General features: G+C 38.3%; 1 protein-coding gene across 7 annotated transcripts in view; it reads left to right on the top strand.

Moving 5' to 3' along the window:
- USP32 (ubiquitin specific peptidase 32) overlaps window positions 1-27,513 on the top strand; it is a 74,211-nt gene that overhangs the window by 4,587 nt on the left and 42,111 nt on the right. For 4 of the 7 annotated variants that reach the window (XM_062617107.1, XM_062617110.1, XM_062617104.1 and 1 more), the window contains exons 2-5: window positions 17,528-17,655; window positions 22,758-22,863; window positions 23,448-23,566; window positions 26,788-26,947. In XM_062617107.1, the coding sequence (XP_062473091.1) occupies window positions 17,528-17,655; window positions 22,758-22,863; window positions 23,448-23,566; window positions 26,788-26,947 (513 nt within the window). Of the gene's footprint in view, window positions 1-12,596; window positions 12,616-17,527; window positions 17,656-18,254; window positions 18,390-19,555; window positions 19,658-22,757; window positions 22,864-23,447; window positions 23,567-26,787; window positions 26,948-27,513 lie in introns of those variants that run through there. The other 3 variants (XM_062617109.1, XM_062617106.1, XM_062617108.1) reach the window with 3 other exon arrangements.

Raw genomic sequence — 27,513 nt, 5'->3', positions numbered from 1 at the left:
TCTCTGTCCCATGAAGGCAATCGTTCTACTTGCTTTTCCTTCACATCTGAAAAGCAGTACTTGGATGCCATAGGCAGGTGGAGGTTCTTCAGGACATGTTGGTCTCTGTCAGCCACTTTTTTAGCTCTCACAATGAATAGGATCCACTGTTGAGACAGCATAGATTATACAGCAAGACTTATGTCAGCCAGTATTTGACGGCTTGAGGTCTCTGTCTTGCAATTAAAGCAGGTATGAATGCATAGCTTCACGCTTCCTGTTTATAAATATGTAGAGCTGCAAATAGCTGTTCAAATTCACAGAGCAGTAATTATTTCACAACTCTGGCATTCACTTCTGATACTTGTTTCGGGAGGATACCTCCGTAGTCTCGGTTGAGCATGTGCTGCAGTGCACAAATGACTTGGGGAATTCTGCTTCCATGAACTGATGAAAAGAGGTTGCTGTAAGAGGAGAGATACTTATCTGTAATTCTTCATCTGTTAAGTTGCAGTGACCGCTTTCTCTTCTTTCACTTCAGGTTCCAAGTTTAGAGAAGTGTACTCAGTGGTTTTCAACCTCTTCTTATAACTGCTCAAGTTATTTCCTATTGGAATGAGGAACATTTGTATAGTGAACTTAAGTTAATGAACAGTAAGTTTCCTGAGATGCCTTTTATGGTCTTTAGAAGTTCTTTATGAAATACCAGTTGAAAACTTACAAATTGGAGGGAAACGTTGTCTCCTGCTTAGGCTTCTGTGAGTGCTGTGGTCCTGACGGAGCTGACTGCATGCTTTCTAGTAGGTTTTCAGTAATTCTTGGGTAGTGGCCAAGTCCCTCTGTACCAAGTGGGGCAGTAACTTGGTAAGTGTTCAAATGCTGTATGTGCAGCAATAAAAGGGGGTTTAAGAATGTAGGTATCTTGTAAACAAGAAACAGTTGAATATCTTAAAGTGAAAAGACCTTAAAACCTTGAAATACGGTTCAGTAAATTTTGGGAGTCCTGTGGATTCTCGCTTCAGCAGGTGAATTGTGTCTCTACATAATAGCAGTTTCATAGTATTAGATGCATTTTTGTCATGTCAGCATGGTACTAGAGATTTGAATCAAAGTGGTCAGGAAAGCTGCCAAATGACTGTAAATATATAATATTCCAGCCACCAGTTAAAGGGTAAGCCAAACAAATCCTGATTTTGAGTGTTAAACATCTTGATAGAGGCTAAAAGTACACTATCAGGCTGTTTTAGACATAATTTATTTTCTTCTATTGATGTAGACTAAAACTGAGTACTCAAAACATGTATTTGTTTTATAGATTATATGCCTATATATCTCATAGCTTATACAACTGTTGCTTGTCCTGCTTTATTTCTTGTATTTCAATCACTGAAGTCATTATTTTCATGGGCACCTCTTTCTGATCACTTTCTAGTTTTCACTCCTGGCTTTTTGTTTTTATTAAATGCCCATACTGGTTTGAGTTCACTGTTGGCCCAGTTTCAAGCACAAGGTTGACTGGGTAACCTCCTGAGATTCTTTCCAACCGTATAGATTCTATGAGATATTTCTGTTCATCTTTAATTTTGTAAAGCCTTGTTTTTGTGAAATACAACATCAGGGTCCTAAATCTACCTGACAGTGTTCTACAGAGAGAATAAAATAAGACAAAAATAGAAACTAGGAAGCTTTTCAAAATGATGTGGAGCATCTCTAATGAAATATGAAAGGCGGGGGGAAGAAAGAGGGGACTGCTTGAGTCCTGTTGTACTTGACTTATAACAGCATCAGACTTTCTGGCTGCTGGCGCTGTGGGAGAAATGAGTAAAACAACCCTCAACCCCTTTCTTCTCCTCAAAGGGAAGTCAGCCTACTGTCTCACTTCAGAAAATCAGTAAAGCATTCGGTTCCTTAAGACTTAAACAAAAATCACAGTCAAAAAATGGGCCTGTGAAGGGATGACAAGCTTTGTGAAAACAGAAAAGAACATAGCATTAGCAAGTGATGTGATTAGGTGAGGCATGATAGGTCTATTTAATTCTATAAATCAAGATTATTATAATAATGCTGCTTTGTGATAGGGCTGATTATTATGTTTCTGTATTTGGAAAAAAACAACCCCAGATGTTACTAATGTCTGTGATTTAACAGAGTATCTTCTCAAAGTTGAGTATATTTTTGGTTAGGTTGTGAATTTCTACATTGATTCTGAATAATTTGGTATATGGGAAGTGCCAAGTAGGTCTAATGAGTTGTATGTCCTTGAGCTCTTATGGCGTCTGTATGACTTAGCTACTAATTATTTTTAATATAATCCTGCTTTCTTTTTTTCATCCTGGAAGTTCCGAATACAGTGAGCGTACAGAAAAGGGAGGGAGGAGAGGATAGAGCAAGTGTTGCATTTTCAAATACCATAACTGTTTTTGTCCACTGACTTAGTTATTGCAAGGACTGTTGTAAGCCAGAGCTACTCAGTTGGGGTTTTTAAGGCCTCCTGGGTTATTTAACAGTAGTGTATTAATTGTAAAGACTTGCTCAATGAGGAGCTGTGCACCCACTTGAGTCCTGCAGGGCCAGGTAGGTGCTATGTTCCTCCTTGGGTTGGGAGCTGTGGTCTTATTTTACTGTCACTGACTGAGGGATTGCACCAAGAAATGCTTGGTGTCTCACTGTGGAACCTTGGAGTTGGGTATTTACGGACACCTGTGAAGTGGTATTCTACACTAATATAAGAGTGAGACTTTTTCTGCCTGCTCTTGACTGATAAGTTTTTGCCTTTGTAATGAGTCTGGTGTTTGCTGCCCACTCTGTTGCTGTGACCTTGGTATCTATCAGTACTGAACTGTTTGGTGGTAACTTACAGAATTATTTTGAATAACATGTGGGATTTGGTGTTCAGTGGAGGCGACTCAGGAGCACACAGCATATGATTTGAACTGCCCAACTTCTCTTCAGGTGAGCTCCAGTTGAGTGTTATTAACTGCTAGCTATGTTCTACAAGGACATGCAGTGGAAAGTGTGCTGAAGGTATACATTCAGGTCTTCAAGTTCTGCATGTGTGTTTTTAGAACTGCATTTTACAATCTAGTCTTTGATATTGTTCATAGTAAAACTGATGATTTCCTAGTTAAAGCGTCTTTATAGGAAGAAAGTTCTGGAGGTTAATTCTAAATAGTCTGAATTACTGTGAATGTCCATGTGATATTTTGCAGTATTGAAGAACTACAAAAAGCATCTTTAACATCTAATTTTCATATGAAAAAGTCATTTACATAATGAGACAATGAAGCCTTTGGGCAAAGATGAATGTAAAAGAAAAAGCCATTAAGGTAAATTCTGCCTAAGAGTTTGAAAGGGTCTAATTCACAAAACTTTGAATACTATGTTATTGCTAGCACTTAGTGGAATAAAAATACCCTGCTTGCCTAAAGAGTGGCAAAATCCTAATGCACTTTCTCTTCTGTGATTTCTTCAGGGACATCTTACTTTTGCTAGTGAGGACTGTGTCTGTATAGCTTCAGTGTTTTCAGCTTAGCTGTGTATAATACTTAGCATATCTTTTTTACATATGAATTTTAACACCTCTGAAGTGTTTTTTTAATGAGCTTATGTTTACGGTTGAGCAGGGTTGGGTAATCCTTATAGGTAGGGATGCTTTTTGGAAAGAGTGCATCTCTTAACTGCAATTTTATGAAATTGGTGTAAAAGCTCTTCTGGATTTCTGAGTCTTAATGGATATGAGCTGGGTTCAGGTCTTGGTTTGAAACGAAATGTGTCTGCATACACTTTGTAGTGGTTCACCAAATCTGTTTAAAAACTGCTGCAGCCACAGCATTTTCCTGTGTAGACCAGTAAATCATTCACTGTAATGACAATACAAAAAATATCCTTCATTATTTTAGTGTACTACAGACACGTGGCTGAGCTTTAGGGACTAGAGGACTGTGTTTCTTGGTTAAATAATCTAATAAATTAGTATATTTTAGAAAAAAAAGTAATTTTGTTACAATTTACAGCAAGGTTTTCATATAGTTTTGATGCAAAATAGGACATGTCTGAGAAAGGTTTGGACAAATGATAGTCAAGACGGTTTGGAAAGGCCAGGGTTTCTTTCCCATTGTATTCATAACTTAAGTTAAAATGGTGCAAGTGCTGAAATAGTTACTTATGTGAATCATTGCTGCCACTGAAGTGATTAGCTATCACAGGTAGGGTGACTTAGCATATCCAGTGACATGCCATGATCTCTAGCGTGTTTACACCCTTCTCTCCCCTTCTCCTTTTAGTCTATCTCAACAATAATGAGCCTCTTGTATCACATGGATATATGCTGATAAGGCTAGAAGCTTATTGTGCTTGGCTTGTGGTGGATTTGGGGCAAAATAATGCTCTCTTTTCTGGAATGGTATTCATAAGCTGCATAGGTTAATGCATTCACTAATACATTAAGGTGCAATGCACTGAAAGCCATCCAGAGATTCTGGTACTTGGATGCTGTTGAAACTACCAGAACAGCCCGCTACTCATAATGGGTATCTCTGGACAAACTGAGGAAATGGGCAGAAATATCATCTGGCTTTACACATTACCATACACTTGTTTTTAAACAGCCAGTGAGACATCCTGTACCTTAAAAGGGATTTGAGTTCTCTTCTAGTCAGGCTCTCCACAGGTACATGCCATGAGCCGCAGGAAAAGGCAGCATAGAACTAATCTGGAGTGAGGCAGCCACTCAGTCATCAGTGCCACACATACTTCTAACCAGTAACTACAAAAGAAAACACAATGATACCTTTCAGTGTCTTGTAAAATACTTATTTTGATGATTATTATAAAGGAGAAACCCTTTAACGTTTCTCTTAGAGTCTGAATTGGACCAAGAAGTTATGAGAGACAGTGTCACCAGGCCAGAAGAAGGGATAATTACATTCTGTAGAAAAAGGTATTCTTCATTCTTTAACAATAAAACCTATTAAAGCCCTTTGGAATTCTTTCTCACAAGCTGTGTTTCTTATTCATTGTGTCTTGTCTTTTTGTGAGCCGGTCTTTCAGTTGTCATCTACTCGTATGATTTAATTTCATGTCAAGTACTTAATATAGAATGGGTACTTATATTTCTTTTGTGTTTTGAATTGATATTCCTTATCTTAATTTATAGTGGTAGTGGAAATGCTCAGGTTTTGTCCTGTGGCAGGCAGCTTTGGCAGCAAATCACGAACTGAAATGCTTTAACAGGTATACGCTACAGTCTCAGTGGAACTCTACAACAAATAGTTATCTTAAACGATTAATTTTGCCACTTTAATTTGGACTTTTTCTTTTCAAATTCTGAAGCCTTGAATGGAAAAAATGTGGGAGAAACTCAGAAACTGAGCAGAACAGGAGGTACCAGATTTAATGGTTGTGGCTGTAGAGAAAATGAACTGAAAGTGTTGGAAGAGTAATTATGAGAACTTCAGTTTTGGAGATTGAATTTGTTCTAAAAATGAACTTGAATATGGTATCATGACTCTATTTCGGGCTGAAGAAGCACTTCCTTTCAATCCATGTTTCTCACTGTTAGGTGTTATCCAGAAACAAAATCTAACTTTGCACTGGAAATTTCCTAGTCTTGTCCAAAAGACTTTTACCACTTTTTCCTTAACCATGTGATACAGTTAAATCCTGGATTTTAGTTTAAAAGTTAGAAAAGTGGATTTGTCCTTCACATAGCTGAAGCAGCATTGCTTTAAGAAGAAGCAGCGGTTAGTGCAGTCAGTGTAGCCTGCTCTGCCTTCTGTGAGGATGTGAACTAAGGTTGTTATCAGTGGAAAAATAATAGAAGAACTTTTTCATCGCGGTTTTCCAATCCTCCGGCTAACAGCGTCATTTTTCTTTTCCTAAAGAATTAGAATCACTCTTTTCACCACTAACAAATGCCCCACTTCTTTCTGTTACCTGCAGTTCAGCATTGTCTTCTCATCACCTTGCGTAAAGAACAGTTGTGTAACTATTTTGTGTAAACTGATCTTATTCCTTTGATAATGAATAGATTGCAATGCAGACAGGTTAAAGGAGGAAGGAGCCATAATTTAATTCTAATTTAGAACAGCGGCTAAATATCTGCAGAAGCGTGAGTATTACAAGAACAGAGGTTAAAAAGCAGAATATAAAATATTTCATAAATATCTCTTCATGCAAAAGGTTTATAGTTTATTAGCTAGATGTCCTGCTTCTAGCAGAGGCTGTAATGTCCTTGAGGATATCTTGTGAGTCTCTTCAGGGATTCAAGGAGAGATTCCAAATGCTGACGCTGTGTAGCTCTTTAGTGTTAAGTTGTTTTGATACCTTTTCAGTTTCTGTGAAACAATGGGCAGTGAGTTTATATGAAGCTCTGCAGTTTGAGTCATCACCTCAACCTAAGCTGGTCAGCAGCAGTAAAATGACTGGAAGGCTGTTTCCCAGGCAGCTGTTTCATGGTGTATCTAAATTGTCTGGTTTATTCTTCTGAATGTAGGACCTTAGGAATAGTATACACCAATGATGAATGTTTCTAGAGACAAATTTTTGAACAGAGCACAAATATACTTAAAGCTAGTGTGGTGTCCTTCAGGATAGTGCTTCAAAATGTTAGTCCTTGGATGTTAGTGGAGATTTCTCTTAGTTGTAGGTGCAGCAGTGGAAATGGAGTTTGGAAATAATGCTGCTGATTGTTTGCTGTTGTCTGTTAAATAACTCTCTGATTCAGTTCTTGGTGTTCTACTGACCATGGAATAGGGTCCTGAGATGAGCTACATGTTTTTGTTTTATTCTTGACCATATAGACTGCTGTCTCTATTTGTGATTCTGCATTGAGTTGTAAGCCATTTACAGATTGTGCAGCAGAGTGGTGATTATGTGTTTATAACAGTCTAGCAGAAGACATTAATTTGTGACCTGACACAAAAATACTTCACATTGCATTTGTGTTTGAGATTATATAAACAAATGTATTGAGACTAGGAAGACTTGGAATCCAGAGCCTTTTGTTGTCCATCAGCTGTGTGTATATGTACATATGTGCAATGTGTTTGTGCCAGAACACTTGACTTGCAAGTGAGTAATATTTTTCTTCTAACTTCACAGAATCAGCCAGGTTAGAAAAGCCCTTTAAGCTCATCCAGTCCAACCATTCCCAGCACTGCCAAGGCCACCACTAACCCATGGCACCGAGGGCCACATCTACACAGTGTGTGAACGCTTGCAGGGATGGTGACTGCAGCCCTGCCCTGGGCAGCCTGTTCCAATGCCTGAGCATCCTTTGGGGAAGGAATTGTTCCTCATCTCCATCTAAACCTCCCCTGATACAGCTTGAGGCCATTTCCTCTTGTCCAGTCACTTGTTCCTTGGGAGCAGAGACCAGCCCTCTCAACTTCAGGAATTAAGATTTAGCAGTGTACAAATATTATCTGATTTTATTATTATTCTTTACTTATCATGGTATTTATGTAGTATGCTTAACTAGAGTTGCTCTTTTGGCTGCCAGAGGATAACACTTGAGTAAATACTTGATCAAACCTCTACAGCAATTGTGAATTAGAACTCCTGGACTTTGTCCTCAGTACAGGCTGTGGGAAACACAGCCTTCCTGTGTGGAAGTTTCAGATTGTATTCAACTTTCAGGCTTTGACTATATTTTTTTAGTTAAAGAACAATTCATAGTGTAGCTACATTTAGTATTTTTGGCACTTTTGGGAGACAGGATATGAAATATTTGTTGTATTACAGTTTATTTTGTAGCAAGGTCCATATGTAGTGGTTGCATTTACATAGTTGGCATTCGCCATTGCCTTTTATTTTAATAGGCTGTTTATTTCTTGGAAATGAGTTAGATAATGTAATTTTGTGTATCTTAACAGCATAAACGTCTGGATGATTTGCATGGTGGTAATAGAGTGGAAGCAGCTTTTCCAAGTTGTGACAGAAGCTATTCTGCTCACCTATGACAGTACAAACTTTCCTGGTATTTGCCAGGAAAACTGATGAAAGGACAGCTCAGAAGAGCAGATTTTTGTTTCTAATCTAAATGGGACTAAATATCTAGCTCTCAATCGTCTCAGTATTTAGAATAAACCCATCATCCTGGGAAATAATGTACGAATATGTAAACTAGGAAGAAGCATCAGAAGAACACAGTAGTGGAAAATAGAAATGAAAAATAAGGAATGAAGAGGTTTGGATCTGGGCAAAGAGCGATGGCTGTGATAAGGTGAAGGCACGCATCCTGGGCTGGGTTGCTTGCTTTCAGAGCTTCCCTAAATTCGCATTCGCATCTCTTTTGACGAGAGCTCAGGGTTCTTGGTGCTGTTGCTGCAGGATGGCTTATGCTCTGTGTTTAAAGCCACTGAAAGCTTGTGCCTTTCCTGTGACTTTCTGTACCGTTTCACGCCTGGCTGTGCTGGTCAGGTAGCTGTGTTCTCCAGGGTCAGCAATAATTTATTCAGTGCATCTACAGCAGTAGCAGCACCTCGTCTTGGCAGAAGAGCTAAGTGCTCTGGCAGAGCTCCGTGGGCAGGAAAGGTGGCATGCTGTGATTAATCAGGGCTAGAAATTGCTGTCATTGAGAATGAGCTTACCAGTTCTTTAATTGATAAGAGCAGTTACTTTTGTCCTTAATACTGCCGTCTGTTGCACTTACATTTGCGATTGTACACATGGTAAAAGTTATTTTAATGATCTGCAGAGGTTTTTGAATTTTCAGGATCTTTCAGGCTGCTTCTGTGGCTCACAGGGTTGCTCTGGTAAGCGTATAAAACCAGGCTCCTTTAATTCCTCAGGATATAAAATATAGCCAATAAGATTTAAGTGTTCAGATGGTGGGAGGATTATTTCACTGTTGGGGCTATTATGGAACAATTCCTTTCCACGCTAGTCTTATGGGAAGGGTTGTTCTGTCACAGAACCTGTACTGATTAGCTTTGCTTGAAGCAAACACAATCCAAATAGCAATGTGTGTGTGCCCTGATGGACTTTATAAAGGGATAAAACAGGCTAGTGATGCTTACTGGCATTCTTTTTGAGGATGGTAACTGTGAGAAGTAAGCTCTTTGAAGATTAAAATCATCACATAAGTGCTAAGTATTCATGTTACAGAAAATTGGCAAATCCTATTGTAGTAACTAAATCTTCTTCTGTCTCTGCACACAAGATGTTAAACCTTTGATATGCATTGTAGTTTGGTCGAATATGAGGATGAGCCATTACTACCAAACCCCAAAGAATAGATAGCAGGAAAAAAATACCACTGGATTGAATAAATTAGATTTGTTTTATTTTGGGTTTGGTGTTTTTTGTTGTTTTTTTTTCTTCAACATACCAAAACTGTGTTGCTGTTATCCTTAACTTCCTGTTACTGGTAAATGTCATGTTAAGACTTAAGTCTTTAGCGGGATGAGCTGTGTAATTTGTATGGTGCCATTTTTGATACCCTGCTTATGAAAGACTCCTTAAGAGTGGATTACCTTTTTTCATTAGGGGAGGCAGGATTTTTTTGGCTCTGCTTTCCCCCAGAATATTCTCCAGTGGATCCCTTTTTGGCAGCCAGGGGTGGGTGTGGAGGTTTTCTTTTTAGTCAGAGCTGGTTCATTTATCTCAGTTGTACTTTGCAATTCGTTGTTCCCAAGCATGCTTTACGTTCTCTTGCACATTTTTTGCCTCTTTGAAGCTTTTTAGTAATTGCTTTGGTTCTTGACAACTGCAGAACCGCAGCCATTAAGTCACAATAAAGACTAATGAAAAAAGTAATAAAATTTCCATGTATAACTAGGATGAAGATTCCTGGGGGAAATATTGAGCGAGTGATTACAGGGAAGATAATTGTCTGGATAGAGAATTATATGCCCTTTGAGTTTGATATTGAACCTGTAAACCTGTCACTTCGAAATCCAAATATTAGAATTCTTCAAACCTGAGCTGAAATCAGGAGGGCTTTGGGGTGCGTGAGGTTTGTTTTCCGAAGGATGGTCAAGTTGTCTGTTCTATTAAAATGCAGGGTTGGTTATTTTTAGTGAAGAATAAGTGCAACGCTATGCTCAGGGTGGCAAACTACTGCTTGCTTTGTAGACTTGAGATTTGCAGGGCTGATGGTGTCCTTTTGGTTTCAGTTTTAGGGTGTTTTTAGGGGCCTGATGTAGCAAGCTGGTTTGCATCCAGTAGTGACATTGGAAATTTGAATTGTGTGTTTGTTTGTAGAGTGTTGTGGGCATTCGAATGCTTCCAATTCTGGGGAAAAGTACCAGCCTACTAGATAAGATACTTTAGTCAGATGAGCTCCAAGTTTATTGACCCTTTACCTTAAATGAACTTCTTATCCTCTGTTTTTTTTTCTTCCTGCTTATGCAGTAATTAGTTTCCTGTTTTGATTTCCAGCATTGTCACTACACTGTGGTCTTTTACCTTGGCTTTTCTCTTTGTTTTTTGGCTGGCCACCTTTATACTAGAATAAATGATTTCATGTAGCCAAATAAAATATTTTAAGCTTTTGAGACAAAGATTTTATCAGCCTTTTAGTGCTATTACTGCTACTCATACTAATGGGAGTGATGATATGCATGTTTCTTTTGTGATTCTGATGTAAACAGAGGCTATGAAACCAGTCATTTGTTTTCAGCAGTCACTGCCTTCTCTAATAGGGTGAAAAGAAGGAAAATGGGTGTGTGCATCGTGTCTATGTCCAGTTAGATTATGTAAACTGGGTCTCAATTTATAGTAGCCCTGGCAGATTAACTCCACCTACCCTCAGTTAAACTATTGGGATTCTGTTCTTTTTACTGGTTAAAGCAGCTTCTTAGCAGTTACTTATGGTACTTTTACAGAGTAGCTTAGATCATTTATCAAACATCTGTCTGATGTAGACTAGAATTTATATTCATTTTAGGGTTGAGACAGTTAAGAAATGGAGAGGTTTAAGTGTCTCTCTCCTGAGTGTCTTGGGCAGTATTAAGAGTTCAAGTGCTGTGCTTTTATTCTGACCTTTTCCTGCAACAGACAGCTGTATGCTTTTGAAAGCTGCAGTTTGTTATCTCATTCTGTATCACCACAGCATTTTACAATAGTTGTGCCTGCATTTTGGTGAGTAGAGGAAGAAGCATTGTAAAGGAATGTATTTTTGTGGCTGATCTGACCTTCCTGATAAATAGTAAATAGGAATTAAAATGCATTTGTTGTGCTTGCTCTCACTGTGCATGTCACAGGGAAGGTATATTGTAGTTATGTTATATAAGCTGTAATCAAGCCATTAAACCTGACTAACCACCTCTTTTAACCTTCAGACAAGTTCCCGTAAAAATGAGTATGTTTCTTGCAATGCTCAACATTCACGTGTGGACTGTCGCATCTTAAAGCACTTTTAAGAAGGTGTTGCTTCTCTTCAGTGCCTCTGTAAATCTTTACACTTCTTTTGCAAGGGCATTGGAGAGCAGCCATATGCTGAAAGATAGGAAGATAAGTTTCTTTGTTGGTCCTCGCTTCAGGTGCAGGTTAGTTACTGGTGCCAAGCAGAGACTGTAGTGCATGGCAGGTACATTCTTGGCCTCAGTAGTGTTTCTAGCGCTGCATCATTAAAAAAAGAGTAAATTAAGGAAGTTTTAAACTACTTTCTTGCAGTATTTGAATAAAGCGTGGTATTGGGGTGATCTGTACAAAGCTTAGCTTAGATTCATTAGTCTCTAAGGATTTATGGCACAGTATGCAATGTAGGTACTTCGATTAGTGATGAATTGGCTTAGATGTAACAATTCTCCTCTCTATTTTTCTAAATCAGGAAGTGAACAAGCAAAAGTACCAATATTAGGTGTATTTAGTTACATAGTCATATTTTTATGATGACTCTTAATAAATTTTGCTAGTAGTCTTGTAACAGCAGAGTAACTTTTGCTGAGACAGGTATTTGCTTCCCAGCTTGCTGAGTTTTGCATGGGTTTGTTGTATAAGGTTGTCCTGGGCTTTTCAGTGTGACCTTTGTCTTGAAGTGACAGAGGTTGTGTCGTACCTTGAACCATACATTACTCACAATGCATTTTAAAACTTTCCAAGCTAAAGACACGAAGGTGGAGTGGGATTAGTGCTACAGGATGTGAAAAGAAGATAAAATGAATAGAGAATGCGTCTACAGAACTTGCCAAAACTCCATTGTAAGGGTTGATTTCCTCCAGCTTAGGTTTAGTTAAACAGAACTTGGGGTACTCCTAAAGCTGTTACTTCACAATTACAGAATGGCTAAGCAAAAATAATAGTATCTGCTGCTTGAAGGGAAACTGTGATACATCAGTTATGGTTTTATGTATGCTCTTTGAGCTACAGTTTTTATACAAAACTTCGTATCTGAGCGTAGCTGACTGAGCACGTGTAAACACTGCAGAGTAGTAGACAGTAAATTCTGCAGATCATTAACCCTGGTTTTACACACCCCTCTTAGTTTTAAGGAGGCGGGGGGCAGTAACTTCAGGGGTGTTGCCTGCCTCTCTTTTCAAGTGGAACATGCTATCTAAAGCCCAGAATGTGGGTATCTAACGTTAGGCTTCTACATAAATGTAGCATCTTTTTTTTTCAGAGACAGATTCCCTGCAGCTCTCATTTATTATACCAGTGACACAGCTGGTGGGGATCCCCTCTAAAATTCAGGTCAGTTTTATATGTGTGGCAAAATAAGGTTCAAGTCTAGAGTTAGGCATCCAAGCATGCATAATTTGAGCTTCAGTACAGTTTTATCCTAATGGGAAGATTCTGGCATGACTTGGTGATAAACATGTGGAGTGAAAGCGGCGCAGAGAGGGCGGCTCCCAGCACAGGGCTGCTTTGGAAAAGGCACTATGCAAACCATTACTTGGACAGATATGAATTTAAAAGAAATAGTAGAGTCATAAATCCATATAAACAGTATTAAGTGTAAGTAACACCATTAAACCAAAAGCACCCTCAGCAGTTGGATGAGCTGAAGGTTTATTACAGTTACTTTCAGTGGTGGTGACATTTTTAGCTGAGGTTGCATGGTTTCATTTAAACATTATTAAACAAACTGGGGCTTAGATATTCTCTGGAGAGTTGGATGCAGCACTAATCTTCAGTTAAACTGTCTTTAACTTTACTGGAAACCATCCACCTAACATAGCATTGAGGAGGTTTGTGTAAGTACTGTTACCTAGACAGAATGGCACAGTCTGTGACTGCTCCTTTTATGGAAAAGACCATTTGTTTCAGTGATGGTTCTTGGAATTAGGAAGGTATATTTTGAAGAATTGCAATACAGTAGCTAAATACTGAAGCTTGTTTTTATTCTTTTGAATTAGAACCTTACAGTAAAAAGTTAGCTTCCATAGTCTTGAAGTGTGAAGAATTAGGTGTGCCGTTCCAATTGTGCTGCTTTCCCTGCAGTAATACTGAGGTTGTGCCACCTGTTACTGGTAGGAGTGATGTGGAGATGGTTTTCGCTCTGTTGACTACTATAAACTTATTTTGGGAAGTCTTACGTGTTCTGTTTTTCACTGTCAGGGTATGAATGCAGCAACAGCACATCCAATAGCGTAGTGTCTGCTTGTATGTGTAGTGAAAGCAGCCTGTGAAAGGTCTTCTCTGAAGCATTTGTGGACAACTGGCTCCTGAAAGTCTTTAGTAAAACTATTGCTTTGGAAAAAGTGAATATACTTGATGAAGGAACTTAAGTCAGTGGAGGAAACGGGGCTGTTAGCTACATTTACCTCTAAAGGTGGCATTAAAAATACCTCCACAGGTGTAGAACTTACGGAATTGAGAGAAAAAAAACATAGCTTGTGGGTATATCAGTGCTCCATTTTTTTAATATCATTATAGTCATAAATGTATTGCTTCTAGAAATGTTACTTTCCTAATTTAAGAGTTGGTTTTATTTTTCTCTCGCCGCGCTGTCATGTTCTGTCTCTGTTGAATAATTGGTGCTTTGATATTGGGATTCTGCATTCAAATATTTTATTTGTCTTCCCGACTCATATTAAACATTGATAATATCTTTAATTTATACTCTGCTCATTTTAGTAGTACTTTCATGTGCCTGGATCTAAAATGTATAATGAACTTATTTTTACAAAGCTTTACAGATAATTTTAAATGGCCAACATCAGTCATTTTAATATGTCCTGGGGAAAGAATGGAAGTAATTACCTTTCCTGTAATTCCATGACCTGTGTTGTAGATTCTGCCAGCAAGCAATGATATTAAGTGGTCTGTAGCACTGATAACTTGCTTTTGGAATGTAACATGGACTAGTGGTTTATCATCCACTATTAAATGATATACTGACAGTTCTACTTGAAGTTTCGGTTGACAAGCCTTCCCAACCTTCTCCTCACCTTCAGCAGCAGTCCAGTCCCTTCTGTGGTAGATATGTAGGTATGGAATTTTCCTATTCTTGAACACTGCCTGAAGTACACACTTGGCAGTTGTAGCTGGAAGGAAGTACCGATGGCTGCTGCCTGCTATGTGTTCCCAGGATGTAGTTGGTCCAAGTTTCCTCGCTCTGCTTGTCATCTTTACTCAATACAGTGAGACCTATGTGTTTGGAGTAGAGGCCTTCATTGCCCTATGAAACTGGAAAACTGCAACTCTACCAGGGCTGAACTAATTCACCGCTCTTAGTTGCGCCAGAGTTTGACTCTATGCTGTTTTGTCACCAGAGAGGTGGTTCCGTTTCAGTGACTACTGCAAACATGTAACTTGTTTTGTGCACTTAGGAATGGAGTAGTAACATGGTCTGCGGTTAAGGTTGTCGTATTAGAAATTACTTTAATTTCTGTTAATACAGGTAAATCTCATAAAGGAATGGCCAGTAAATTTTATGATTAGGAAAGTACCTGACTGACTAAAATCACTCGATACTCTGGCCTGTTAAGTGTAGTCAGTTCACATTTATTGGATAAATAAAATTTTCCATTAAACCAGTAATTGGAAGTTTACATGGCTATGGGCTGCTGCATTTCTTTTAATTAATCCCAACAACAGCATAGTGCAGAAGAGTAAGACAGCAAGATTATACTTGTGTTCCCATTGAGAAGTGCTTTTGCAGGATGTGGGCTCTGCAGTGACAGTAGCTGGAAGGTAACCAGAGCTGTGTGGAACTGGTATGCAGCTGAGTTCATATGGAGCCTCCTTCGCTCCTCCCCATCTTGCTGCCATCCTGGAGAGAAACCTTTAGGAATTAGATCAAGGGACACAAAGTCAGTGGTTATAAATGAATGGCAGGAAAAAGTACTTCTGTCATGATTTCTGATGGAAATGATTTGACTTGTCTCTGCAGCCAGGAAGCTAAACCTGTAACCATCAATAGTGACACAATGCTGTATAAAGTGGCTGTATATGTTGTGTATGTTTCAACCTTATTTTAGCAGTAAGCAGTAATTATGTTCCTTGAAAGTCTGCTGTAATAGGTGTAAAGCTGTAAGCATCTGGTGAGTTAAGGCTTTGTTTGTATGTGTATTTCTTTTGCCAAATGACCACAAACTAGATGGAATTAGCTGGTGAGGAGTTACAGCAATTGACAAAGGGGAGAAAAGAAGCAGAACGCAGGGTCTGTTTTTATTAAGTGTGTGTGCGTATTAAAAAATACAGTGAATTAAAGTATCTTCCTCAAAGAACTGTCGCTAGAGTCTGTTCAGGATCTGGGTTGTTTGCTTTACCTTGCCAAAATAACAAAGCTGGTTGCTTCCCCTTTTTATGTCCCCTCAGCAATCCCAAGCTTTTACCCATTAAACATGTGGTGGGGAGTTGTCTCTGTTGGCTGGAAACTTGCTGTAGTTACATCGTGCAGAAGAGGCGAGGAGGAGCAGAGATGAAGCATCTCTGATGGGAAGCACTTCTAATTCCTTGCGCGTATTTGGAGGGAAGGCTGTGGCCTGGGGGTCGGTTTCTTTGCAGAGTTCTTTTGCTTCCTGTGGCTGTAATTCAGAAGAGCTGGGGAGGTGGAGAATGGTGCTTCAGGTTGTAAATGTCATATCTGAGAGTCTGTTTCTACTTAGCTAGGGAAGAAAGCTTTAACTGGTGTGCCCAACAGTGTTTGAGCATTCATTAAAGCATCACATGTAAAGACACAAAGAAAATGACTCTGTGGGAAGATGCTAATATGAAACGGTGAAATTATAAACCATATAAGCCAGGTAATAATATTATACCAACATTTATCTGCCATATGAAATATGCTTGTTAAAACAAGGTGAGTGATGATGATAACTTGAGTATGTCTTTTGCCACATCCATGTTAACTGGTAGCGCCAGTGGTGGTGGGATGTCACATTTTAGGTTTATTTCTTAGGTCCTTTGATTGTTTTTTTTTTTTTTTTTTTTTTTTGGTCAAAAGTCCTCAGAATCTGTAATAAAGTTTGAAAAGAAACATAACCTGATATCTGTTTTTATCCACAGTTGCTCAGGAAGTCACTGCTCTGTTTCGGTGTTGACTAGGATTAGAATTAGGGAGGAATGTTTCAATGTGATTAAGGAGTGATTTTTCTTTTGATGAATGAATTGAAGTGTAGAAGCTTTGAAGAGAGTGCTGGATTAAGCTCTAAAATATCCTGTTTTATTTTGGCTGACAAAAAGCTTGACAAGCTTTTGGCCATGTCAGTATTGTTTCTGTCTGGCTTCTTGTATCAGGGCATGGAAAATGCCTTACTATAAATACAGTAAAGCAGCTATCATGTACAGCATCATTGCTTTTGGCTTCTAGATGGTAGATGGCTCTTTTTGCACTACGTGGTACTTACATGTGATCCAGGTCACTTGTTTTGTTCAGCAAGATACTTCAGCACTTCATTAGAAAGTTGCTTTATGCTTGTGAAATCTGGAAGCAGGGGCTGCTTTTCAGGAAGCTCATGTATGAACAGGATGTCTGTCATCAAACTTAACATTTACAGATTGGAAACAAGTTTGAACAGGTTTTAGCTGGTGAGCAGATGTTGACTGTGCAAGAAAATCTTACATGAGGAATTACATTTAGTGCAAAGTTTAACTGTAGAATTCCTGTCAAATTCATGATTTGCTGAACTGTCTTATGAGCACATAAGTGGTGCTTAAATAGTTTTCTCTTTTAATCCAGAAAGGTAGACTGGTTACTTGATGAAAGTGCTTGAAGTGTGCTGCTGGAGCTGCTCTTAATAATGTAATGTTCACCACTGTTGGTTACAGATCATTTCTCTGGCTTACATGCAGTGTAAAATTGATCCTAAAGCTAGCTTGTTTGCTTTTCGTGTGACAATAATGGTGCTTAATTTAGAACAAATAATAATGCGCTATTGTAGGCAGAGAAAACTTAGGCAGTGAACTGTTGTAATCATTGATTTTTAACTTTCGGTCTGCCTCTTTCTTTTTGGAAGAATTAGATTACTAGATCTCATTTTCTAGTAGTCAGGTTTTCCCACTATTTAGGTGAAATTGTGCATTTAATTTCTTCCAATCTCTTCATTGCTAAGATAAATATAAGGCATATGGGATTTTGAGGGTCCGGAAGCGATGATATTTCTACACCACCTTTACTGACCAACTCTTTTTTTTTTTCTCCCCTCACTCAACACAGTTACAGACATAGAGCTAAAGCGACTGAAAGATGCATTCAAGAGAACTTGTGGCCTCTCATATTATATGACTCAGCAGTGCTTCATCAGGGAAGTTCTCGGTGATGGAGTTCCTCCAAAAGTTGCTGAGGTAATCTGTGAACTCGCTGGTTTTCTGGGAAGGCATACACACAGTTGCCTATACTCATACACCAACTCGTTTGATTTTTGTCCATTTTTCATACAATACCACAATGTACATTCTCTGTCTGACAGTAATGTTCCAGAATTGGGTCATGGCTTGTCAGGGATATGTGCTTGATTGAGTGTCTTATTCCAGCACAACTAATAGGTGGTAGATGACTTTAAAGTAATAGTGAATATCCAGATGTAGATTTGGCTAGATGAAAGGTTGGGAAGATTTAACACTATATGTAGCCATTATAACAGAGGATTTAATTTACTTTGGAGATGCACTTGCTGTTGGTTTCTGTGAGATTCCATTAGCTTTTACTTTGCTTTCTAAAGTGCAGATTAATCTTTACAGGCTCTTAAAAAAATTTTATGTATAATAAACATATAAGTGAACTGAAAAATGGCCAGAATCCAGCATATTTTATATGCTATATAAATACGGTATGTGTATATATATCTATAAAAAAAGTTACCTTTCTGCACACGTTTAAAAGACTATATTCTTTCATAGTGTTGCCCCTGTTCCGAGAGAGAAATTAAAATACTCTTGGTGAAGAAAAAAAGATTAGCCAGACCTTTCGAATGGTATCTTGCTCCATGTCATTTCTAATCACAGCTTCTATTTCTGGTATCTTCAGTGTTACTGACCTCACAGGCAGCATACAAGGCTTCCAGTTTTATTTAGATAATGTGAGTAGTGAAGTGTGCATTGCAAAAGCTTTAACGCTGTGGTAGTTACTTTTATCCTAAGCTTAATCTTTTCTATGTTCTTTTTTTGTCTGTTTTTCCTAAGTATTGCCAAAGAGGCATGCACATTACTTACTTCTTGTAGTATAATGAACAGTTTGATTTTTATTTTTCTTTTTAATGTGGGTATTCAAGCACCTAACAGGAAAAAATGCAGTGTGTGTTAGCACCATGAAATTTAAAGAAAAGCTATGATTTACCTCTAGCTTAAAGCATGTCTTCAGTATTAATTTGTGATTATGTTGTCTGGACACTCTGACTGTTAATATACCGTAAGATTAAACAAAAAATGTATCCTACATTGTTTAGGCTTGGTTTGAAATAATGTAAAATGTGAAGAACTTTAGTTAACTTGTACTTTTCTTATCCCTATTATGCAAGTATTAAGGATGAAATTACTGATCTGAGTGAAGTAAACTTGGTCGCAAATAGAGACTGTGGGTTTCAAATGTCTGCTGGCTCCTTTCTGCTTTATTTTTTAAAGGCATTATCCATGAAACGTAACATGTCAGACTTAAGTTAGCAAAAAACTATGCCTATGTACCGTGTAATTATACTAAATTTTACATTCTGCAATGTAAATTGCTATGATGCTGCCCGGGTGTGGCTATTTTAAGTAAAGCTGCAACAGTCTTAAGGAATTTTGGGAAATACAACATAGCATCATAATTTGATGGCCCATCTTATTAGAAGTTTTCCAAACAGCACATTAATGTGAAAAATTGTGGAGCGCCTTCCTTAGAAATGTGAACTAATCTCTGTTATGTATTGTTAGGTAACTAGGCAGTGTTTATAAACTCATCCCAAAGAATGATTAAGCAGCTAAACTGAAAGTAGTGCCACTGTCATGGGTGTAATTATGTATAATACTAACACATTGGGTATTATCTGTAGAATTCCTTTTCCGTGTTTATATCATGAACAGTCAATGTGTTATGTTGAAATAATATCTAAATGCTACATGGATATAAATCCTATGTGTGTCTAAATACCTGTAAAAAAATAGTTACCTTCCCGCACTTGTGCATGTTTAAAAGAGTGGTTTTTTCCATAGTGTTGCCCCTGTCGGGGGTTGGAACTAGATATCTTAAGGCCCTTTCCAACCCCAACTGTTCTGTGATTCTATGAAATGTAATATTTGGCATTCAGCTGAAGTCAGAACTGAGATACACAAAGCTCAACAGAAATTGTTAGAAAAGGCTCAGAAATGGGTGTGAATTAGAAATATGCTTTCAGTTGGATGAAGATAGGAGATAGCTTTATTTGAGGTAATTTATAACATAGCTGTTCTTAGTCTAAAAGGAAAGTTACCGTGGAGTGATGGAGAATAGAGTATAAAGAAAAGATCATGTTCTACTAAAATTTGTGAAAGAAAACAAATGATTGCTCATGTGTTTGTTCATACATGTGTTTGTTTTTGTTTTGGAAGTGCTGTTAATCCGAAACAGAAGAGTTCTTTTTTTGTGTGTGCTCTTTGTGTTTTTTTAACTCAAAAATAGTTATTTTGGGACTTAAACTGTAGCATTCAGCAGAGCTAACTGCATATTTTTAAAAAAGTAATGATTCCAATGCACATATAAAGGTAAATTGCTTACACACACAGTGTAGCCTCAAAGGCATTTTGTGAAATCAGAATGATTAGATGTAGAAAGTGTGGCACTGAAATTTCTGCCATGACTTTGTCCATAAAGCATATACAATCATTGTGCCCAAATAGAGCACAAATTTAGTTTTGATAATTTAGCCCTGCAAGCATATCTAAATGGATTACACTTGAGTAATAGAAGAGAATGATCTCAGCACCCTATGGGAAGTTAATGTATTTGGGTAGCGCTGTGTCTCATAGTGGAATGAAGCTGCAGGTTCTGCATAATGTTTTCTGTAAAATTGGGTCCTTTGGTATTATTGGCCTCATTTGCATGTACTTGCCTTCAGACATCTTTTAATAAGAGGATAGCAATGAAAAGGGATAGCTTGATGGGTGAACAAGGAGAGGATTTGCTGAAGATAATGCACAGAACTATATAGTGTCTTCAGGGAGTTTGTCTGCTTCAGCATTACGTCTGGTAATAACTGTGATAGAGAAGTGAACAAAATTCTAGCAGTTTTTACTACCTTGTTGCCCAGTATCTCTTTGGAGGTTGTCAGGAGCACATCCAGCAAATGAAATCTGCTGGTCTGCTTCCTACTGTTGGAAAGGCAACAGCAATACGTTTTCCACACCATGTTATACACAGAGCATAAAGGGCAGTTGCAGTAGTAAACCTAATGTAGCTAGCCACTGTTAGATATTTCCCCTTCTTTTTGCCACTGTGTGGCTTAGCCAGACCTGTCCAGTGCCCTTGACGAGTCCATGGCTGTTTTGTTTGGTCACTCCCAGTCTTGGCTTAATTGTTGCTTGAAAAACCACACCTGAGATAGTGAGAGCAGCGAGTCATGCACATGGGTGGTATTCAGCACTCTTCCTCCACCTTTGCCTTCTGCTTGAGGGTTCTGACTGCAGCACTGTGGTTGCTGTTATTGGAAGGAAAGGAGGGTTTTAATTCTCTAGGTTGGTGGATTTTTGTCTGTAGGCCCTAAGGTGTCATGCAAAAAAGATGAAATTCATTATGCAAGCATTTGTAATTTCAAAGGGGGGGGGGGGGGAACCCAAACAGAGCTTGGGAGGTACAGAAAAGTTAAAAATGTTGCTTTAGCTCTTTAGAATTGTGTGTGGTTGGAGTTCAGATGTTTAAAAAACAACAAAAGGCAGGGGGAAAGGACGCAGGTGTTGCAGTTAAGATCTGTGGGTTTCATCCTGGGTTTACTAATGATTCATTCTCCTAATGAATGGTAACACGCAAAATAATGGATCTGTCCACTATAATTGTGAAGCTCTGCTGACCTCTGAAGTCTGCTATTGCTATTTGGCTACATTCTCATATAAAGAATATACTTAAGGCTTTACTGGAGAAAAATGAAAAAGCAGTACGTAACTGTCTACTCATCCTGGTTTTAATGTTGCATGTTTAGAACATAATTCAGATGCCAGCAAAGAAAATACTGTTTTAAATGTGCACAATACTTTTCCTCATAGAAGTTGATCTCTTTATCTTCCCTCCTGAAGAAGTTATATTTAAGAAACAAGTTCAACAAACAAGTCTGCTATCCAGACCATGATCAGTGATAAATCACTTTGTTCTGGTCTTTCACAGTAATAGTTCCCCATCAACTAGACCTAATACTTTCTTTTTATGGTTAGATGCTCAGTGTGATACTTGCAAGAAAATCGAATTATAAGACAGACACTGAAATAATTCTTCTATGTAAGAATAATTGATAAGTTCTGTCTGATGTAAATTCTAACACCTAATGCAGATTTCGCTCGTGTCATACTGATAAAGTGCTGGTGCTTGTAGGAATAGATTTGGGATTGCTGGAGTCCATGTTTTCAGTGCAGTGCAGCATACATCTTTTCACTTGTGCTCTGTAGTATTAGAGGCAAGGTGAAGCAATATATTGCAGTAAGCAAGTTGGTAATTCTTGTTCACTAAAAGCACTTGCTGTTAACTTCATATCTCGTATATCAGTGTTGAATCACTCTTAAGATGCTATTAAGGCAAGCTGCAGTGTCCAGACTTTCCTTGTGAAAGGTGGATGCTTCAGCCCTTCCATTGACTGCATCCACTCTGTGGATCTTTGAGTAACTTCTCTTTGAAGTCTTGATTGTATTGGAAGAAAGATTTAAATCCTGTTGTTAGAGGGAGGTGCTAAGCTGGAATGGTCATGCTACCAGCAGTTGTGTGGTGAGATAGTTATGGTATAGCTGATGAAAAGTTGTGAGGTTTTTTGTGTGTGCCACATCTTTTCAAAGCTGTAGTTTCTGATGACTCACTGGAAATGCATTTCCTGTGTTTGGGGCAATGAAACACTTGATGCTCCAAAAACTTCTTGATGGTGTTGAGACTATCAAAGCATAGTCTGGAGGAGACTTCATCTTTATTACCTTGATAAAGAAGTGTGGGGAAGTAGCACCAATGAACAAGCCAGAAGCCCTCTTCATTGGAGGATTCTAGCTATGTTTTTTATATTGCTGTTCATGAAAAGTATCTGCATTTCCCTAAATAAAAGACCCTGGAAAGGCTATTTTATAGGTACTGGAAGAGCTGCAGAAGTGTAACAGAATTAATATTGAAAGTGTGGTTAGCTGAATGTGAGGCGATGAGCCTAAAAACCATATATGGTGGAGCCTCAGTATAAATTGTTTTTAGTTCTGACATCTCTGATCTCCATGTTAACTTCTTGATTAACTTCTCTATTTTATTCTTCTAGGTTATCTACTGTTCATTTGGAGGAATATCCAAAGGGCTGCACTTCAATAACTTGATAGTCGGATTAGTTCTACTTACAAGAGGCAGGGAGGAAGAGAAAGCAAAATGTAAGTTATGTCTTTTACAACAATAACAACAGGACAATGGATAGTGAGTGTAAAATACACTATGTAAAGCAAGCATAAATTGGGGTATACTGAGTCCCTATTTTTATATGTAACCGGGGCATATATTTGCCAATAAAAGTAGTATTTGTAGACATTTTTAGCTGTATATTTTGAAATTTGCTGCATTTTTCTTTTTTATACTCACCAAATGAAATATTTGATAAGTCATCATGAATATAAATGTTAGGATCCTACAGAAAGACTGGTGATAACTGTATGTGGGCAGAGGAAGGAGGACGGCATTGATGCTTTTCAAAACAAAGGAAGGCATGTGCCTACCGACTTCTGTTGTTTTGTCTTCTGTGTTAATCTGATGTGATAGTATTTATTTTCCTTTTGATTAGCAGACAGTGATAAAAGAAAAAGGAGATACTTCTTGACCTAAACCTTGTTGAGCTACATTGACATTGAATCAACCTAAATTTTTAGTCCTTTAGTTGCTGGAGAGCCAGCTCCAGCATTCTCAGCCAGCTGTAAATTTGATGTTTGAGAACTATTGCTTAAACAAATTTCTGCTTCCTCAGACATTTTCAGTCTCTTTTCTAATGAATCTGGGAGTTATGTTGTCCGTGAAGAGATGGAGAAGATGCTGCATGTGGTGGATGGGAAAGTCCCAGAGTCGCTCAAGAAATGTTTCTCTGAGGTATGTCATACAGGTTTTAGCCTACTGCATTTACACAAATGTGAAAATTAGATTGGGTAGTTTGTTTTCCTCTGACATAAACATGTTCATGCATGTATGGAAGCAAATTGACCTGGTCTAAATTGGATAAAAGCTCATAGTTTTTTATGTTGTGATATTATGTGTGATTTGTATTGATGTGAATAGCAGCTTAGTATGTAAATGTAGGCATTCTCCATGCTGCTTTACTTACTGTGCTAGTTTGAAAGATGTCATTTCCCAAGGGTAATCATGTTATTGAGTAAACTTGAATACTAGTGTCACTAGTGGGAATTTATTTGTTGTTGTGGACATTTTACAGCAAGTGGGGAAGAAATCTAGAACACAGATCTGAGAGGGAGAAGAAGATCTGCATCCTGGATTTAAAAATGCCTGTCAGCACTGGTTGCTTAAAAAGAATAGTTTTATAGTGTTAGTTTTGTCTCGCTGTGCCTGCCCGGAGCTGCAACATTTATTTATGCTGTGGGTTGGTTGAGAGATGCAATCTTTACGAGGCTTGCTGAAGTCCTCCTCTAAAACAGACTATTGTTACTTTTAAATATTCACAGATACTTCACTGGCACTAGTGATCCTGTTGAATTGTCAGAGGTTTGTGCTTTGATTGCTTCATTTCTTGTTGAAGGACTATAGAGCAGCAAAACCTAGTTGTCATTATACATTCCATTGGTTGACTAGAAGCTTTATTTGCGGATATCAGATTACTCAATTACCTAAATTTTATTGTGTATTGAAGATAACCTTGGTTATGGGCATTGGCTGAGGCAGATCATTTAATCTGTCAGTGGTATCATGTTGGCTTTGTAGGGAATGATTACGTTCTTCAGTCTTGGCTGGAATCATAAATCATATGTACACTGCAGTCCAGTTTCTGGAGCTGGCCCACTTCAGTGTTTCCTATTTATAATTTCTTATCAATATTGTGTGATAAATTACACCCTAACAGTTAATTGCAAGCTGTCCAAGAAATCCAGAAATACTTAATGAAGATTTGCAGGAAGAGAGGCATCAGGCAGGCTTTGTACTGTTCTGTTCAAGAAAATGCTGTATCTTGATTTCTCTTTTAAAATCAAAACAGTATAATAAGTCACTCAGCAGGATTTACTGGCCTGTTAACCATACTAGGTCATTGCTGGAGAGTGAGAAAGTTTAATGTTCCTGCTGTGGGCCTTCCTGCCTGCCGTATGGTGGATGAGTTTATGCTTTCAAGGATGAGGTTTGTAGGTACTTCTGTTCTTCAGAATTATTGCATGTACTCATCTAGAAATGCTAGCTTTAAAATATATCTGAGTTTTTCCTCACTCTTGTTTCTGAAATACAGGAAGAGGATTCAGTGATACCTGTATTGCTCTAGTTCCATCATGGCTCAGCTGTAAACATTACTTGTTTCAAATGCTTTCTGCCCCCTGTCCAAAATTTTCCTGTCCTGCTCCTTCCTTGTCCTTGCTCTGATCAGCTGGAACAGTGCAGAGTCTGAACTGTGACACAGCTCTTGCTGTGTTTACAGAAGGCAGTGCAAAAAGTAGAGGGAAAGTAGAGTGGAACAGGTAGGAAGAAAATTATTTTCTCTCAAATCCAAACTGTTAGAGCAATTTCAAACAGAAACCTGCTTTGTTTTTTCTCTACTAACTTCCCAGTAGAGGTTTGTTGGTTTTTTTGCTTAGCCAGGGTTAAATCCTGCAAAGTCCACAATGTCGAGTTACCCTTTTCCTGTCTGTCATTCATTCTCCTGCCTTTGTGCTGGCTCAAGTATTTATGTGATGCCTTGGTGAACTGGATTGGGAAACTGATCCGGTTGAGAAGTAAGCCCTTTTCCTGTAGCTTCTAGTCCTGTAGGTTATTTCTCAGCTAGATCTGTTTTGCCACCTGACTGGCACTAATGTGATTGCAGTCACATAAGAGAGGGGATGAAGGATCAGAAATTGTTGGTAAGAGGAAGGTTAGGGCCGTGCTGTCAGTTACTGGTGTGGGTACATACAGATTAAAATGGTGATGGAACAGCAGTGTAGCATCTTGACTTCCTTGAATTAGAACCATGTGGAAGTCTGTGATAGTAGATTTAAGGATTGGGTATTTCTACGTGTATTTGTTGGTGAAAAATGTAACACTCTTTAGTCTAGGAAAAAGAGGAATGAATGAATACCTGGAACCTGAAGTAATCCACTGCAGTTGAGATATGAAGCAAATACTTTAGCGATGATGGTGATTAACCATTTGAGCAACCTGGCAAAGGCAGTAGTGGATTTTCAGTTTTCCATAGTTGGCAGTTGCAGATAGTCTGTGGCCAAATGCAAATTACTGAATTCTATAGAGGTGTAATTCAGTGAAGTTTAATGGTCTGTGATATTAGGGAAGTTTAAATAACCAATGACTTGAAACCTCTTTCACTTTGCAGACCCCTCTTTATTTCCCATAGAGACGAGGATCTCCACATAATGAGTTTGTCTACTGATAATAGGTTTGCTTTTATTTTAGTTAGTTTTGTGGGTCTTGTAGAAATTAGTGTGTTGATCCCTATGGTTTCATGGCCACAGCTTGGAAACCACTCAACTAAATGGTTTAAATAGCCTCTCCAGCAGTTAAACTTTGTGAGTCTTCAGTTTTTATGTATTCCTGAGCAGGCAGTTCCATGAGGCCTTCAGCAGGTGAGACTCAGGAGATACTGTGAATGTCATGTTTACATGTATGCTTCAAAGTGGGGTTTGGTCAATAGAGGCAGAAAATTGACATGCAACTGCTGTGGTTAATCATAGTGTTAGCTATTCAAAAATCAGTTTTTTCTGTGCTAAGTGTTTGTATACTCATGCAGATAGAACAGAATGTTTGTGATTTTATAGCACCTGTTACTTGGCACAGAAGAGCTTTTATCTATCATAATAAATTTAAATTCATAAAAATAACCTCTGTTACTTTGAGTTGTACGTAACTGTTTTTCTTCTAATCCTTTTAACCTGAGGTTTAGAGTAAGTGACTTTCCAAAGACCACACTGAGTAGGTGGTTGAAATACGGAGGGTGCTGAGGAGTCTCAGTTTCCTTCCCAGTGCTGGATTTCAGAATGAAATGGAAAACCAGGCATGGCTCCGAAGAAAAACATTATTTTAGTACTTACTTTTATAGGAGATTGTCCCAGTTCCTGTTTACTGGCACTGAGAAAGCAGCTCCTGGTTTCTTATTTTCCTCACAGGGTGAAAAAGTAAACTATGAGAAGTTCAGGGTTTGGCTATTGCACAACAAAGATGCTTTCACGTTTTCCCGCTGGCTGCTGTCTGGAGGTGTGTATGTGACACTCACGGATGACAGCGACACCCCTACCTTCTATCAAACCCTGGCTGGAGTCACACACTGTAAGTAAATGAAGCTTGGTGGTAGTACATGTGGTTGTCAAAGCTGTTCCAGAGACAGAAACTGTTGCCTTGTGTAGCTGTTCAGGAAATATCACTATGCTGATGAGATGCATGGTCAGCAAGAGAAATTTCTTCTCTGTGTTAATTTGTACTCTGCTTTTTGTGCTGTAACCTGTAAAACGTTAAGGAAGAGGGACACTGTGGGTCATTGTTTTTAAGAGATAACAGTACTGAGATTACAATACTTCTTGTAGGAGAGAAAGAAAGGGGGGCAGAAATATCTTCTCTTTTGACAAAAACATCTATCTAAAGTGAGTTGATATTAATACTGGGTTTATATTTGGTCTTTCAGATGTAGTGAATCATAAAACTGTGGAGGCAGTTCTGAAAATAATGCTTGTTTCAAAAACAAGTTTTACCTCTTAATTTGTGTTCTGCAGTAAAATAAGTAATATTCCTGTCATGTGATACAGTCAGGGAGCTAAATTCTCTAAAGAGAAACGTCCTCAGCATTTGCATTTAGGAATAATCTCCAAAGAACAAGTGCTTCCTTATGTCTATATTGA

The sequence above is a fragment of the Pezoporus occidentalis genome, unplaced genomic scaffold (genome assembly GCF_034315485.1).
Source record: "Pezoporus occidentalis ecotype Australia unplaced genomic scaffold, CSIRO_AGI_Poc_V1 ctg192, whole genome shotgun sequence".
Lineage (NCBI taxonomy): Eukaryota > Metazoa > Chordata > Aves > Psittaciformes > Psittacidae > Pezoporus > Pezoporus occidentalis.
Note: the sequence above shows the minus strand (reverse complement) of the source record. Positions and strands in the feature narration are given on the sequence as shown.